This window comes from Hylobates moloch, unplaced genomic scaffold, assembly GCF_009828535.3.
Source record: "Hylobates moloch isolate HMO894 unplaced genomic scaffold, HMol_V3 SCAFFOLD_8, whole genome shotgun sequence".
In the NCBI taxonomy this organism is placed as follows: domain Eukaryota; kingdom Metazoa; phylum Chordata; class Mammalia; order Primates; family Hylobatidae; genus Hylobates; species Hylobates moloch.
The window spans coordinates 26,304,838-26,322,626 of record NW_026652283.1 but is presented as its reverse complement, the minus strand read 5'-3'; the positions used below and the strand labels follow the sequence as shown (position 1 = coordinate 26,322,626).

Genomic DNA, 17,789 nt, shown 5'->3' with positions numbered 1-17,789 from the left:
AGGGTGAGACCAAACTAGTTAGAATACGGCCAGGTGCAGTGGCTCACGCCTGTAATCCCAGCACTTTGGGAGGCCAGGCGCAGTGGCTCACACCTGTAATCCCAGCACTGAGGCGGGTGGATCACCTGAGGTCAGGAGTTCAAGACCAGCCTGACCAATATGGTGAAAACACCTCTCTACTAAAAATACAAAAAATTAGCCAGGCATAGAGGCGCGTGCCTGTAGTCCCAGCTACTTGGGAGGCTGAGGCAGGAGAACCACTTGAACCCGGGAGGCAGAGGTACCAGTGAGCCGAGACTGCACCACTGCACTCCAGCATGGGCAACAAGAGGGAAACTCTATCTCAAATAAATAATAATAAATAAATAAACAAACTAGTTATATTAATGCATAAGTCCCAGGCTGCAGGACTTAAGATAGCATTAGAAATTGTTCCATATTCTGGTTTATACACTTGTTTCCTGGGAGTTCCTCAATAAGTCAACCTCTCAAAGATGATCTATTCTCTGGGTACTGACAAAAAACAAAGACTAACCACCCAGTAAACATGACCTTGTGAAGTCTTCTCTAGCAACACCCTTCTGCCTTATAATGAATATCTGCCTCATTTTAGAACTCCAGACACCATTAAGATAGTAGAGTATATGAACTTTTTACCTTTCTTCTTGGTGGCCTTTCATTTCCGGATGTTCTTTCCGCTGTACATAAAAGATAACACAAAAGTTAAAGAGAATTTTATCATGTCAAGTTAGTTGTTCAAGATCAATCATGATCCCATTATTCTAACACAATTTAAGGTATTCAGTAACATAACAATGAGACAATCTTTTTTTTTTTTTTTGGTAAGCTCAGGGACCAAAATCATCTTAATGAAGACTAAAAACTGGAAACAGAGGGAGTCTCGGCGTCTCACCCAGGTTGGATTGCAGTGGTGTGATCTCAGCTCACTGCAACCTCTACCTCTGGAGTTCAAGTGATTCTCCTGCCTCAGCCTCCTGAGTAGCTGCGACTACCGGTACACCCCACCACACTTGGCTAATTTTTGTACTTTTAGTAGAGACGGAGTTTCACCATGTTGGCCAGGCTGGTCTCAAACTGCTGACCTGAAGTGATCCGCCTGCCTCAGCCTCCCGAAGTGCAGTGGGCAGGTGTGAGCCACCAAGCCTAGCCCCAGTAAGGAAAATCCTATAGTTATTTGAATTGCTGATACAGTGAATTCATCATCTAAAAAATGACTCTTACAAAGTCTGTCAAGTAAAACAACTTTTTAACAAATAATTTCAATAAACAATGATAAATATTATGAATACATACAGCAGGGAACGAAACCTAGTCAATTAGTTTGTGCGATGGTGAATTTTTTCTTTTTTTTTTTTTTTTTTTTTGAGACAAGGTCATCTCACTCTCGAGTGCAGTGGTGCAATCTCGGCTTACTGCAGCCTCCAACTACCAGGTTCAAGCCAATCCTTCCACCTCAGCACCCCAAGTAGCTAGGACTAAAGGTATGAGCACACCCGGCTAATTCTTGTAGAGACGGTGTTTCGCCATGTTGCCAGGCTGGTCTCAAGCTCTTGAGCTCCAGCAATCCACCCACCTCGGCCTCCCAAAGTGCTGGGATTACAGGGGTGAATCACTGTGCCCAGCCATGATAGTTAACTTTGTGTCAATTTGCCTGGATTGAGGAATACATAGACAGGTGGTAAAGCATTATTTCTGGGCATGTCTGTGAGGATGTTTCCAGGAGAGACAGGCATGTGATTCAGTGGACTGAGTGATGAATACCTGCTCTCAATGTGGGTGGGCATCAAATCAGCTGAGGGCACAGAGAGAACAAAAAGGCAGATGAAAGAAGAATATATTCTCTCTCTCTCTCTCTTCTGGACCTGGGACACTCTTTCCCTGCCCTTGGACATCAGAACTCCAGGTGCTCCAGCCTTTGGACTCCAGGAACTTGCACAAGCAGCCCCCTGAGTTCTTAGGCCTTCAGTCTTGGCCTGAAAATTACATGGCTTCCGTGGTTCTGAGGCTTCTGGACTTGGACTGACACGGGCTTCCAGCTTGCAGACAGCCTATTGTGGGGTGAGTCAATTCCCCTAAAAAATCCCATCATATGTCTATACATCTACATCTACATCTATCCTATCCTACATCTGCGTTCTGTGTCTCTGGAAAACCCTAATACAGTTGGGGAAAATCTCCCTGAGAAAGTGAACTTTAAGCTAAAACCTGAAAGATGAGCAGGAGTAGCCATGAAGACAAGAAAGTGAGAAACAGTGTTCTGACAGAGTGAGAGCACATGGAAAATCAAAGTGAACAAATTCACTATGGCTGAAATTTAAGAACAGAACAGAGAGAGACAGAGAGAAAAGAGGCTGAAGACACTTAACAGGCTTCTTAACTATAATGCATCCTTGGCAGAGCTTTTTTTCTTTTGAGATAGGGTCTCACTCCTGTCACCCAGGCCGGAGGGCAGTGGTGCGATTACGGCTCACTGTAATCGGCTTCCCAGGCTCAGGTGATTCTCCCACTTCAGCCTCTGGAGTAGCTGGAACTACAGGCATGCGCCAACAAGCCTGGCTAATTTCTTGTATTTTCAGTAGATACGAGGTTCCGCCATGTTGCCCAGGCTGGTCTCAAACTCCTGGGCTCAAGGGATCTGCAGGCCTCCACCTCCCACAGTGCTGGGATTACAGGAATGAGCCACCACACTCAGCCCCTTGGCAGGGCTTTTGATTTTCTTCTTCCAGTCTTCCCAACTCGTGTACATGGAATCATCATTCATCCAATTGCTCAGGACAAAAATGTAACAGGATTTTTTCGAGACTTGTCCTCAAGCCCCACATCAAATCCATCAGTAAATCCTATGAACTTTACCTTCAAAATACATCGCAAATACAATCCACTATTACTATCCAAGTCACCATCACCTCATTTGGATTACTGCAACAGCCTCCAAACAGATCTTTGGCTTCCACTCTTACCCCAGTAAAGCAGCCAGTGATCTTTTAAAAATGTAAATCACATTATATCAGTTCCCTGTTCCAAGCCTTCCGATATAAAACCCAAGCCAAAAATCCAAATGAAGTGTCTACAAACTCTTGAGAATCAGATCATTACTTAACTCTCTGACGTCTTATACTACCACTCTCCTCTACTCACACTTAGCTCCTGCCACATTGTCCTTCTTCCCGTTCCTTGATCACACCCCTCAGATTGTTCTCAACTTTTGGCCTTTGCACTTATAGTTCCCCATACCCCAAAGGCTCTTTCCCCAGATCTCTGCATGGCTTGGGGCCCTGTTCAAATGTGACTTCCTCAGAAAGATCTTTCCTGACTACCCTGTGGCCACTACTCCCCCCAAATCCATCGTTCTCAATACTCTGCTTTATTTTTCTTCATAGCATTAAACCCTATCTGACATCTTATTTAGTTGTTTGGTTGTTTATACTATTGACTTCCCCACCTTGCCGTATCTCCGGTGAGTGTCTAGAACACTGCATAGTATACAATAGGAGTTAAGTATTCCAAGAATGAAAGAATGAAAATTTAAAAATAGACAATTATTAGACCCATGAAGAGCCAGTATAAAGGATTAATGAATTTACAGTTTATCTGAAAACAATGGGAAACCATTTGTAGATCTTGAACATGGGAGCAGCAAGACAAGATCTAAATTTTGAAAACTTCATTTGGCTGTTGTGAGAATTCAATGTAGGAGAGCAAGAGGGGAAACACGAAACGGAAAAGAAACTTGTAGAAATGAGATGGTCACCTGAACCAGACAGTTGGTAGTATGAGAGTAAATTAGAGATATAACAGGAAGTAGCACAGGTAGGATCCGGTGATTGATTAGACTCACGCCAGGTCCTCCTCAACGCTCCCGTCACTCTAGCCACACTTCTATCACAGCGCCTCTCACTCTACATAGCACTTCTCTGCTAATAAATCTGTATTTTCCACTAGATTCCTCCGGAGTAAACACGCTATCAAGCATCCCTATAATCTCTGTTAAATGGAGGTCATCAACGCCTGTTGAATGAAGGCCGCCCATTTGGTGGCCTGGAATTCAGAGCAGCAATTTGTCCTAGCCCAGCCGTATGACTCTCTTACTGTTTGGGGAAATCCATGGTTCAGTATTGCCGATGCCCGATAAACAACACAGAGCACCAGTAACCTGTGCCAGGGGCTGTGGACGGGGGCAACACAGGAGCAGGTCACGGGGAAGGGGGATGTAAGCTTTCTGAGCAAACTCCCAGAGCACCCAGGGCAGAAACAGGAGGCTAGAAGCCGGGCAACGCGGGCGCAGAGCACAGACCTACGTCCACGGCTTTCCTACCAGACGGGCCTGGCAGCGGACGCACTGGCCTCCCCCGGGCGGCGCTGGCTCAGCCACCGCGGCACCCTTCATGGGGCCGGTATTCCGCTCTTACAGCTCCCCCAAAGCCCGGAGAAGACGAGACAGACACTCACGCAGGCGAGGTGTCGGGGCCGGAGTGGCCGGGTACACGGCGGTGGAGAATGCACGCAGAATCCTTGCCCTCGACTGCAGAGACAGCCATGCCGGGAGCGCGGCGGCCGCCATGGCTGCGAGGACGGCAAGCCGGAGGGGACAAGCGCCGTTCAGTGTCAGGGGCGGGCCTGGGGCCGCTGAGCGCAGGCTCCCTGGGCTGGCACCGCCCTAGGCTGGAGAAAGAGGAAACACGGTGGTCTACGCACCCAGAGCCGAGTCAAATGTGCGGGAAGATTCCCCCAAACTGAAAGAAGTAATGAAAAGAAAACAAAAAAATCCTTAAAAATCGAGTGAATCAGTTCGTAGAGAATTGCAGATAAAGACCGTAGGGATGGGGGCTGCGGCACACTGAAGGCGGGCGTGGTCTGGGTGGAACCTCAGTTGATCCAAGAGTCAGGCGGTCTACCCGAGGGACTCCTGTTATTTATAATTGCTGCTTTTCTACATTTACTTGGATTAAAGAAATCTTCAACTAATGCCAGTAATATGCGCTAAGGGGAGAGAAGCAGTATCCCGAGCCAGAGTGCTTGGGTTTCAAACTTGACTTCACCACTTCTGGGATGTATGATCTTAGACAAGTTAGCATAGACAAATATTTGTGTACAGCATTGGCATACAGTGAACACCGCGTGTACATAGCCTATAACTTTTAGCTATATATGGTTAGCTTGTTGTTAGATCAGGTTAGAAATACAGAAAGTCAGAACTCATCAGGACCTAGAAAATAAACCTTTAATGAACACTCTTATTTTCTACGTTAGGATGAATTAACATACAAGCCTTAATAAAACAATTCTCGGCCGGGCGCGGTGGCTCGCGCCTGTAATCCCAGCACTTTGGGAGCCCGAGGCGGGTGGATCACCTGAGGTCAGGAGTTTGAGACCAGCCTGACCAACATGGAGAAACCTGGTCTCTACTAAAAATACAAAATTAGCCGGGTGTGGTGGCACATGCCTGTAATCCCAGCCACTCGGGAGAAGAATCGCTTGAACCCGGGAGGCAGAGGTTGCGATGAGCCGAGATCGCGCCATTGCACTCCAGCCTGGGCAATAAGAGCAAAACTCCGTCTCAAAAATAAAATAAATTAAAATAAATTCTCTATTTTCTCATTATCTTAAAAATTATTTTAATTAATTAATTAATTAATATTATTATTTTTGAGACAGAGTCTTGCTCTGTTGCTAGGCTGGAATATGGTAGCAGGACCGTGGCCCACTGCAGCCTTGACCTCCCAGGCTCAAGTGATCCTCCTACCTCAGCCTCTCAAGTAGCTGAGGCTACAGGCACGCACCACCACACCCAGCTAATTAAAAAAAAATTGTTTTTCTAGAGATGAGGTCTCACTGTGTTGCCAGGGTTGGTCTCAAACTCTTGGGTTCAAGCAATCCTCCTGCCTTGGACTCCCCAAAAAGTGATAGGACTACAGGCGTGAGCTACTGCACCTGGCCTATTTTTTCTATTTTTAAGTTTTTTGTAGAGTTGGGGGTCTTGCTATGTTGCCCAGGCTGGTCTCAAACGCTTGGCCTCATGTGATCCTCCTGCCTTGGCCTCCCAAAGTGTCGGGATTACAGGCATGGGTCTGGCCTATTTCCCTATTTTGTCTCAAAGTGACAAAATTATAACAGTAAAAACAACTAGAAATAAACAAAACCGAGTCTTGGTAAGCATACAACCAGTAGAGCAGAGGTATGCAGGTGTCCAAGAATATTCTAGCTGTGAACATTGAGTGTGCCATGGACATCAATCAGTAAGGTATGGGAGGGGGATAAATAGCATGAGATGGACAAGTATTTGTAATATTCATCATCTTCATCTTTTCTGGACTTTTGCCATCCTGTTATTGTTCCAAAATAGAAGCATGATGTATGAGTTTCCTAGGGGATTGGAACAAAGTACCATAAACTGGGTGACTTAAAAGAACAGAAATTTCCTCTCTCACAGTCCTGGAGTCTGGAAAGTCCAAAATCCAGGTGTTGGCAGGGTTGGTTCCTTCTGGAGGTTCTGAGGGAGAATGCGTTCCCTGCCTCTCTCCTAGCTTCTAATGGTTGCTGGCAATCCTTGGCTGGTAGACGCATCACATCACCTTCTGCCGCCATATTCCAATGGAGTTCTCGCCTCTCCTTGGACTATTTTTAAGATCAAAAGCATGGCCTTTTTAATCAGATGGAGGTGAGGTTTGAATCCAGGCTCTGGTTCTTTATGATTTTGGGCAAATCTACCTTATCTTTCTGAGTTTCAGTTTCAAGGAAAATGAGAACAATAATATTTTTCTAAGGACAGTCGTGATTAAAGGCATAAATATAAATGGTGGGCATTGGCATTAAGCGTGGGGTCAATGCAACAGCCTGTTTTTCTTGTGAGTTTGTATATTTTAGTAAAGTGCAAGTCCTATCCCATAGAAATTTAGGCACAAAAGGAGTATGATCATATTCATACTGTTACCAGCGGCAAATCTGTACAGGTCTGCGGCAACCTCAGTTCTTGCCTCCTCAGAAGAAAGAATTTGATCGAGGAACATAAGGCAGAGGAAGAGACTGAAGCGACTTTTAGAGCAGGAGTGAAAGTTTATTAAAAAGCTTCACAGCAGGAACAAAAGAAAGGAAATACACTGGGAAGAGGGCCAAGTGGGCGACTTGAAAGTCAAGTACCCCATTTGACCTTTGACTTAGGGTTTTATACGTTGGTATACTTCTGGGGTCTGTGTCCCTTCTCCCCTGATTTTTCCCTTGGGGTGGGCTGTCTGCATGCACAGTGGCTTGCCAGGACTTGGGAGGGGAGCATGCATAGTGTGTTTACTGGAGTTGTCTACATGCTTACTTGAGGCGTTCTTCCATTACCAGTTGAACGTCCCTAGAAGATCAAATACCAGTTAAATTCTGCCATTTTGCCTCTTAATGTGCACGCTTGCGCACACTCACCCAGCTCCTGAGATCTTACTGGAAAGTTGCTGATCACTAGTTTCAGGTTCTTTGTATCTATTGGGAGACTGCTTTTCCCTGGTGCTGGCTGCAACCAATTATTGTTTTAGAAAGACAGCTAATAACCACCTGACCGTCACCTGATGGTCGCCTGAAATTCCTGGGGTGTGTGTGTGTGTGTGTGTAAGTAAGGGGAGCCCTCTCCTGCCCTGGTCATTCATGACTAGCTACCTACTCTAACAATATTTCTTAATTTCTGAGCAAGATATTAAAGACATAAGTCCCCATTCTACCTTGCTGTGTGTTCTATCATTTGTTGTACTCTCTCCCTAAAACTAAAGTGGATAGATGACCAGAGCTAGAGGAGCCAGAAAAATACTTATTGTTTTCCCTGGCATCAAGTACAGTAAGTTTCATTCTATAGTAAAAGTTAAAAATTCGTTTGTAATGCTATTAATGCTATCAACCAGCAAAAATATCTGTCTCGTGCAGTGTAAAGAGTAAAGCATGTACTATCTTGCGCATAGGGGTTACTAAGATTACATAATTTTTCAGTTGGCAAGGATCTTAGAGGGGTAATCATTCACTCATGATAAAAATATTTTCTTTGCTGGGTGCAGTGGCTCACTCCTGTACTCTCAGCATTTTGGGAGGCTGAGATGGGGGAATCACTTGAGCTCAGGAGTTTAAGACCAGTCTGGGCAACACAGCAAGAGCCTGTCTATACAAAAAATACAAAAATTAGCCAGGCACGGTGATGTGTGCCTGTAGTCCCAGCTACTGGGGAGGCTGAGTTGGGAGGATCACTTGAGCCCAGGAGGCAGAGGTTGCAGAAAGCCGAGCTAGTGCCACTGCACTCCAGCCTGGGTGACAGAGTGAGACCCTGTCTCAAACAAACCAACCAACAAACAAAAATTTTCTTCAAACTTTATGACCATGTGATCTAACACATCATAGAAGCTAGGCTGGCTTCATAGACATACAAAGTGCACTTAGAAGGGCCTGCGCTTGGCTTAATGCTTTGCTGTTGCTGTCTTTAAATTCTTTTTATTTATTTATTTATTTATTTATTTTTATTTTTATTGTACTTTAGGTTTTAGGGTACATGTGCACAATGTGCAAGGACAAAAAACCAAACACCGCATGTTCTCACTCATAGGTGGGAATTGAACAATGAGAACTCATGGACACAGGAAGGGGAACATCACACTCCAGGGACTGTTGTGGGGTGGGGGGAGGCGGGAGGGACAGCATTAGGAGATATACCTAATGCTAAATGACGAGTTAACGGCTGTCTTAAAATTCTTAATACTTTTTTTTAACAAGGAGTCCTGCATCTTCAGTTTGCACTGGAACCTACAAATTATGTAGCTGGTCCTTGTAGAACAATTTTAAATATTGAGCTGTCTTACAATGAGTTTTTATTATATTTAAACCTGGATTAATTCAATAAAAGCTACTTTTTAATTTTTTATCTTTATGGATACATAGTAAGTATATATATTTATGGGGTATATGATATGTATAGTTACAGACATAAAATGTATAATAATCACATCAGGGTAAATGGGGTATCCATCACCTCAAGCATTTGTCCTTTGTATTAAAAAGCTACTTTTAATCAAAACTAACTTTTTTTTTTTTTTTTTTTTTTGAGAAGGAGTCTTGCTCTGTCACCCAGGCTGGAGTGCAGTGGCACAAACTCAGCTCACTGCAACCTCCACCTCCCAGGTTCAAGTGGTTCTCCTGCCTCAGCCTCCCGAGTAGCTGAGATTAAAGGCATGTGCCACCATGCCCAGCTAATTTTTGTGTTTTTAGTAGAGACAGGGTTTCACCATGTTGGCCAGGCTGCTCTTGAACTCCTGACCTCAAGTGATCCGCCCGCCTCAGCCTCCCAAAGTGCTAGGATTATAGGCGGGAACCACCACACCCGGCCTTCAAAACTAACTTGTTTTATAGTAGATGAACAAAGTATGTCTATTCACAAGTATGGTAGACAATATGCAAATATAAGGAATAGGTACAGAGACCTTGCAACCTAAGTGTTCATCAAAACAGTATTGGTTAAATCTATTATGGTGTATTCATATAATGCAGCGTACTACTAATAGAGGCAGGAGGCAGAGAAATCCTAGGCAGACAGGGGTGGGTCTCCAGTGAAACCTGACCTTCAAGCCAAAAACAGCCTGAAGCCCATGGACCAGAGTGAGAACTTCTATTCCTGTTTGCCCACTCTCTCCTGATTGGTTCTTGCTGAATAATGTATTTTAACCAATCAAATGTTGCCTTTTCCAGTATTACCTACCGTCCACCCCACCGCCATCCTGTGCCTGTAAAGACCCCAGACTCAGTTGGCAGAGGTGGGAGATGGCCTAACTTCAGGGAAGAGACCTCCTGACCTCAGGGGAAGATGAACAGCCCTTCCCATCCCATCTCCAGCCCCCCTCTCGGCTGAGAGCTTTTTCATCACTCAATAAAATTTTCTGCCTTCACTATCGTTCAATTGTCAAGGGTGACCTAATTTTTCTTGGATGCCAGACAAGAACTTGAGATCCAAGTGTGGATACCCAGAAAGGCTGTCACACTGACCCTTTGCCCTGGTCAGCAGAGGACAGCCACCCCATGTGAGGGGGCCAGGGGCCAACCGAGCTGCTAACATGCTGCCGTCCATCGGGCTGTGGATGGCAGAACTAAAAAAGCTAATTAGCACACTAACACCCCCTCTGGGGCTTTGGGGTCTCAGGCATCCTTGCCTGGGTGCCACTGCATTCCCCTCAGGGTGACACCACTGGTCTGGCTGCAGGCTCTGCACAAAGCTTTCTCCTGTGGTGGCCAAGTGGCAGGCTGGACCCTGGACTCACTCACTCATGCGCTGCCTCCCACGAGGCGCTGAGTGTGGTTGGCCTAGTAGACAGCGCGCCCCCTGCTGGGAGTCCAGCAAAGGAGCCGAGAAAAATCCTGCATCACTACTTAAGATACACGGGCCCCAATCCTGGTTAAACATTAGAATAACCTCAGGAGATTTAAAAAAAAATTATCTAGACTCCCTCTGAGACGCTGATTAATTGGTCTAGGTGTGTTTGGAGCACTAGGGTTTTGTTTTGTTTTTTGTTTAAGTTCTTCAAGTGAATCTAATATTGAGGCAAGATGGAAAACCACTGGTGTCAGCCTTAACGAGGATGAAGTGGATATAAATCTATTAGCATAGAAAATTGTCTACAATATATTGTTAAGTTTTTTAAAATGCAGGTTGTGAGGCATTTATGGATTATATAATCTCATTTGTATATTATATTTTTATTTTTATTTTTGCAATACAAACTCTGGAAGAGTCAATAGCAAATTTGAGGCAGTGCATATGAGGATGGAGCAGACACTCCTGAAGACTTCACTTTCTCTATTTCTGTACTTGAATTTTTACCCCAAGCATACAGCTTGAAAAAATTAAATGAGTATCAGTATTTTTAAAATCAACAAAAGCTTCACATTTTAATTTTCACTTAGGAAAAAAACATGGTGAGTCTGACTTGTGGCTTTCAGCTGTTTATAACATGAGTACTTACAATTTATACTGGGTTCTCTGAAATTTTGGTAAGCTTACACTTCAGTATATAAAATATTTTCACAATATTTTGTCTCCTTTGAGTTACAGTCATGTGCCACATAAAGACGTTTCAGTCAACCACTGTGCATATATGATGGTGGTCCCATAAGACTGTAATGGAGCGGAAATATTCCTATTCCCTAGTGACATTGTGGCTATTGTGATACCATAGCACAATTACTTTATTGTTTTATAAATTTAGCACAGCCTAAGTGAACAGTGTTTGTGAAGTCTACAGTAGCATATAGTAATGTCCTAGGCCTTCGCATTCACTCACCACTCACTGACTCACCCAGAGCAACTTCCAGTCCTGCAAGCCCCATTCGTTGTAAGTGCCCCATATAAGTGTACCGTTTTTTACCTTTTATACCTTATTTTTACTGTACCTTTTTTTGTGTTTAGATATATTTAGATACACAAATATTTACTATTGTGTTCCAGTTGCCTACAGTATCGGTAAAGTAACATGCTGTACAGGCTTGTAGCCTAGGAGCTATGCCACATAGCCTAGGTGTGTAGTTGGCTGTACTGTCTAGGTCTGTGTAAGTACACTTTATTATGTTCACAAAACAATGAAATTGCCTAACAATGCATTTCTCAGAACATATCCCCATTAAGCAATGCACGATTGTAATTGAATACATTCTCCTTTTACAAATAAGGAAGCAAAGAGTTGAGCCACTTGACTCTGCTCTTATGAGCATTGAAACTCAAATCCACATCTGATTCCAAGTTGCATTATTCTTTACATCACCTCCTTGAGAGTGTGCGCCACACAGCATTCCTGCAGACAGGGGTCGCTATACACCAAGGAAACATTAATTGACTGAGTGCTATAACCTCCCAGAAGCATTGAATGGGGGAACCGTTATTGCTTAACACTTTAAAAGATGCCACCTGGGCCTATTCATGCCCAGTTTACTGAAGGCAAAGGGCTAAAATGCTTTTTTAATTAAAAAAATTGTATTTGCTTAGAAGTATTCAGAATGTCAACAAAACAGCTGCAACTTTTTTTTTCAATTATGGAGTGGTATTCAGTTAGCAGAATAACAACTATATCGTATAAGCTGCATCAGAGAAAAACGAAGATAAAAAAACTATCCTCCTATATAACTAATCTGTGCTGTGCCCCAGCAAGAACCTGCTTTAAATTTCCATGCCAATTACAACCCCCATTCTATACCAGGCAAGGTTAGTGTCTATTAAAAATATCACCAGGACAGGGCAATCTAAAGAGACATTCAGTAGTCTGTTACTTGTACAAAAAAGACACTGTAATGTTTAAAAACAAATCTTACACAGCCTTACATTTCAATTGTTTTTTCTTTAAAAGGAGTGAGTTGTATACAGTGGTTGTTAAATGCTTTATAGACAAGAAAAAAACTGCTACAACCAACTTGTTTATCATCATCTTCTTCTCCTTCCTCATCCTCCTCTTCTTTTTCTTTTCTTTTTTTTCTTTTTTTTTTTTTTTTTTCAGCCTTGGCAATTCCCTTTGTTGCTACATGGGCTTTCCTTTAGCTCAGTCTGCTGCAATATCCTTTTCATATTTTTCCTTCAGCTTCGCAGCCTTGTTTTCATAAGGCTGCTTGTCATCTGCAACAGTGTCATTCCACCTCTCTCCCAGTTTCTTTGCAAAACCACCAATGTATAGGCCAGGATATTTTCTTTTGATTTGGGGGCAATACTCAGAACACAAGAAAAAAGCCAAAGGAGGCCTCTTGGGCTTTGTTGTTGTTGTCGTTGTTGTTGTTGTTGTTTGCCTCTCTTTCTGGAGGGATATAGGTTTTCATTTCTCTTTCATAATGGGTCTTTTGCCCGAGTTTGCCAAGTCTTCAAATTTTTGTTTTTAGCAGACCCAGTCCTCTACCTCTCTGGCACTTTTTGGAACACTCTGAGAAGAGGACAGAAGCATCTGGGTGCTGTTTCTTGTGCTCCTTCTGACAAGTGTGCATAAAGAATGCGTATAATGACATTTTTGCCTCTTGGGATCTGCTTTGCCCATGTTGAGTTACTTTTTCCTCAGTGAGGCACCCAGTCATGCAGTGCACGCCTGGCAATCACGTAACCTGGTGCTGTTTCTCTAAAATGCTTTTCTCCATCTTCTGATTTCTTTGGATAAAGGAAAGTCAAAGACGAATTTATTTCTGTCCTTGCGTATATTCTTATTATTCAAGACATTTGGAAATACAGCATCTAATTGTTACATGTTTCAAACCCCACATCCAATCATCAGCAAATGCTGTACACTTTACCTTCAACTACATTCTAAATCTGACCTCTTCATACCTCCTCCTGTACGAGTGTGGTCCAGGCCACCTTTTTCTCTCATCTAGATGACTACAGCTTCCTAGCTGCTTACCTGGGTTCTGTTTCTCCTCTTTTTCTTCTACCATCAAGTCTCCCCTCAGCAATCAAGTGAGGGTTTGTTTGTTTGTTTATTTGAGACAGAGTCTTGCTCTGTCACCCAGGCTGGAGTGCAGCGGCACGATCCTGGCTCACTGCAACCTCCGCCTCCTGGGTTCAAGCGAGTCTCCTGCCTCAGTCTCCCGATTGGCTGAAATTACAAGCATCTGCCACCAAGCCAGGCTAATTTTTGTGTGAGACGGGGTTTCACCATGTTGGCCAGGCTGGTCTTGAATTCCTGCCCTCAAGTGATTCACCCACCTTGGCCTCCCAAAGTGCTGGGATTACAGGTTTGAGCCACCATGCCTGGCTTCAAGTGAGGCTTTCAAGGTACAGGTCAGTCAAGACATTTCTCTCCCCCATCACTCAGAATAGTTGAGTCCTTACTTCAGCTTACAAGTTTGACCAGCTTGATCAGTTTGCTGGCTACTTCTGCAAACACATCTCCCACCTCTCGCCTCCAGCTCACTCTGCTCCGTCCACGTCAGCCTCCTTTGCTATCCACATTCACATCTACTCCCATTCCAGGTCCTTCGCATTTGCAGTTCTTTGTGCCTAGTACACCCTTTCCCAAATGTCTGCACTGATGCTCAGTGTCTTCCTTCAGATCTCTAGCTAATTGCCCTCTCCTCGCTGAGGCCTTCCTTCACCACCCAATATAAAACAGCACCTCCTAACAGTCTTTAGTCTCTGATCATGCTTTTTCTTTACATTACTCCTGATGTTATTTAAAATTGATTGTTATTATTTGAGACAGGGTCTCACTCTGTGCCCAGGCTGGAGTGCAGTGGCTGGATCTGGGCTCACTGTAACCTCCTCCACCTGGGCTCAAGCGATCTTCCCACCTCAGCCTCCCAAGTAGCTGGGACTACAGGCACACACCACCACACCGGGCTAATTTTTGTATTTTTAGTAGAGACAGGGTTTCATCATGTTGCCCAGGCTGGTTCCAAATTCCTGAACTCAAGTGATCCGCCGGCCTCAGCCTCCCAAAGTGCTGGGATTACTACAGGCGTGAGATGTTTTGAAAATATGCATTTAAACATCTGCACGTGTTTGTCTGTCTTCCACCTTTAAGATAGAAACTCCCTGAGACTAGGAACTTTGTTCTTTGTACTGCTGGATTGGCAGGGCACAGAACAAGCCCAGCATGTAATAGGCACTCAGCAATTATGTTTGAATTAATCTATCTTCCATTTTTACACTTTTAAGCCTTTTTTTTTTTTTTTTTGCAATATATTAACCCAAATTGCAAAAGCTGAGCTTGACTCTATGCTATTGGAGACTTCACTACCAAAAAGAGGAAACAGACATCTCTGCCAATACTCACCTTCTTTTAAAAAACTCATTTTTAATTGACAAGTAATTGTATATATCAATACTCCATTTTATTAAACACTCTTTCATACCAGTTTCTAATGAAGGACAACTACAAGGCCACAGAGATGTTCTTCCTATTCCAAGTTCCTCAAGGAGAGGGCTATGGGGGTGAATAAACATTGATAGGAGGGAAAACAAAGCCATTTCTTGAGGCTGAAGAGAATATACATCATTTTCTTCTTTCCTGAAGCTGCAGGCATCATGGGGATTATGAATGCTCCCTTCCCCGCTTTCCCCCAGGAATTCTTTGGGAGATAAAGTTGAAGAGAAGGGATTTGGGGGTTGCTGTTCCCCAATATTGCAAGGCGTATTTTAATTTGAAGAACACCAGGCTCAATGGAAAGAAAACAGGGCATGCTCTTAAGCCTAAATCTAGATTGAAGTTAAGGACACGCCTTTAAATTCACTGTGGATCCGTTTACTGGGCTGGATAAAGAATCAAAGAGTGGATTTGGATTATTGTACTAAGCACTTTTGATTTTTTTTTTTTTTTTTTTGAGACGGAGTCTCTCTTTGTCACCCAGGCTGGAGTACAGTGGTGCCATCTTAGCTCACTCCAACCTCCGCTTCCTGGGTTCAAGCGATTCTCCTGCCTCAGCCTCCTGAGTAGCTGGGATTACAGGCACGTGCCATGGCTAATTTTTGTATTTTTAGTAGAGATGGGGTTTCACCATGTTGATCAGGTTAGTCTTGAACTCCTGACCTCGTGATCCGCCTGCCTCAGCCTCCCAAAGTTCTGGGATTACAGGTGTGAGCCACCACGCTTGGCCGACTATTCTTAATTTTTTAACGAATAGCAGTTCTATGAGGTGGGTATTGTCATCTCCAGTTTTTAGATAGGAAAATCAGGAGGCATTAGGGCTCCAGAAGAAATCAAATGGCACCCTCAAGTCTACCTGAGGAAAAAGGACATCTACAGGGTGGGGGCAGGGTGCAAGGAACTAACAAAGAATGATGAAGCACCCTGGAAGGGACAATGGCCTGAGAGGGGAAGGGGAGGGAGCTGGAGTCTCAGAGAAGGGCCAGCTGGACAGGAGCTGTCTGGAACCAAGTGTCGTAGTGAGGCAGGGAGAGTTGGGCTAATACATTCCAGATCTGTCCCCTTTCTGATCTCGTGCTCTCCACTGGATGGAAGCCAGAGTGATGCAGTCAGAACTCAGAAGAAGGCAGACAAGGTGGGGAGTAGATGTGGAGGTTGAACTGAGAATAACCAGCACAGAGGTTTGGTTGGATAAGTGTAAATAAAAGAGCTGCGATTTTAAGCAGGTTTGTCCTCAACTAAAATTGAAAGCTCTCAGTCCTTCTACCATGACAAAGTATTTACAACTCTGCATTGTGACCTATTGATGGTCATGATATCAATTTGGTGGCTTGCAGTCAGCAGTTTACAAACCGATGTAGGACAAACTCTCAGAGTGCACTGCAACATGCTTCAGTTACACAGATCACAGCAACAAATGTATTTCTTACTTTGGAATACCTGCATGACGCCACATTGTGCTCACATGTCTTAATTTAGCCTCACAGGAACATGCCCTAAATTCCGAAGCACAGAAAGGGCCAAGGCCATAAGAAGACTGTCAGAAACAGAAACGATTTTAAGAGGTTGGATGCAGTTGAAAGGATTCAGCCCATGTTCTAATGGCTGCATATCAGTGAACAGGCGGTTCAACAACAGGAAAAGTAGCCACAGATTAAGGCCAGGAAATGGAGGAAAAATGAGCAACAGCAACTAGCTAGCATTTTTGCAGGTGAACATTTTTGTTGTCTCGGCAATTCCAGTAGTTTAAAATCAGAGAATTTTCTTTTTATGTATTTATTGAGATGCGGTCTTGCTCTGTTGCCTAGGCTGGAGTGCAGTGGCGCGATCACGACTCACTGCAGCCTTGAACTCCTGGACCCAAGCAATCCCCCCACCTCAGCCTCCCAAGTAGCTGGGACTACAGGCACACATCACCATGACTTTTTGTATTTTTTGTAGAGATGGGGTTTCACCATGTTGCCCAGGCTGGTCTTGAATTCCTGGGCTCAAGCAATCCTCCTGCCTCAGACTCCCAAAGTGTTGGGATCACAGCTACCTTTCCTGGCCAAATAATTTTCTTTTCTTCTTCTTTTTTTTTTCAATTGATTTTTACTTAACATAATTTATAGGCTTACAGGGAATTTTCTTTACACGACTGTAGAATATGGGCTTTGTAACTGGGCAGACTTTACCTTTTTGTTACGAGCCACTGAATGGATTTATGAGTTATCTCGCCTCTTTGATTTGGCAAATAGAAACCTCTTAGAGTCATGGAGGACACATGCAAATCACGCTAATATATGCAAAACATCTGACTTGACTTACAAGTACAATAAATAATGGCGATTCCTCTTTGTACTGTTGTAATTCCACACTGGCTTTTAAGCAAAAATGGTTATTATATGTGAATACACCTTTCTTACTGCAAAGGCTAAACAAGTATTATTAAAAGAATAGTTTTATAGGTCACTGTTTTTAAATCATAGGCAGAGCTAACAGTAAAGTGAATCTCAAAGTAAATCCCATCAAAGTCCTCTTAGTGCAGAGACAGCAGCTAGGGAGAAGACGGAATAAGGTAAGTGTTAGAGGAAAAGAACACTGTGAGTTTTGCTCAGGAGTCCTGAACCGAAACTGTTATTTTTTTTTTTGTTTGTTTTTTTAAAGATGAGGATTCACTCTGCTCCCCAGGCTAGAATACAGTGGTGCAATCACAGCTCACTGTAGCCTTAAACTCCTGGGCTCAAGTGATCCTCCCACCTCAGCCTCCTGAGTGGCTGAGACCACAGGCGTAAGCCACTGTGCCTGGCTTGAAACTGGTATTACAAATGTAATTAAACCTGCTCTGTAGCCTTACCCAATACTTTACCCTACCCATCTCCCACCAACAGATGCAAAAACACATTTTATACTTTTGAGTGCTAGACTTATTATTTCAAACAAAGACACTTC

The 17,789-nt window shown here is 43.7% G+C and overlaps 1 protein-coding gene across 1 annotated transcript in view; it reads right to left on the bottom strand.

Annotated features, from left to right (window-relative positions):
- The window catches only part of MRPS35 (mitochondrial ribosomal protein S35), a 45,938-nt gene extending 41,312 nt beyond the window's left edge, over positions 1–4,626 (bottom strand). The window contains exons 1-2 of the mRNA XM_032159913.2: positions 4,471–4,626; positions 658–698 (exon numbers count right to left, since the gene is read on the bottom strand). Coding sequence (XP_032015804.1) covers positions 658–698; positions 4,471–4,582 — 153 coding nt within the window. The 5' untranslated portion in view covers positions 4,583–4,626. The remainder of the gene's footprint in view (positions 1–657; positions 699–4,470) is intronic.
- Between the last annotated feature and the right edge of the window lie 13,163 nt (positions 4,627–17,789).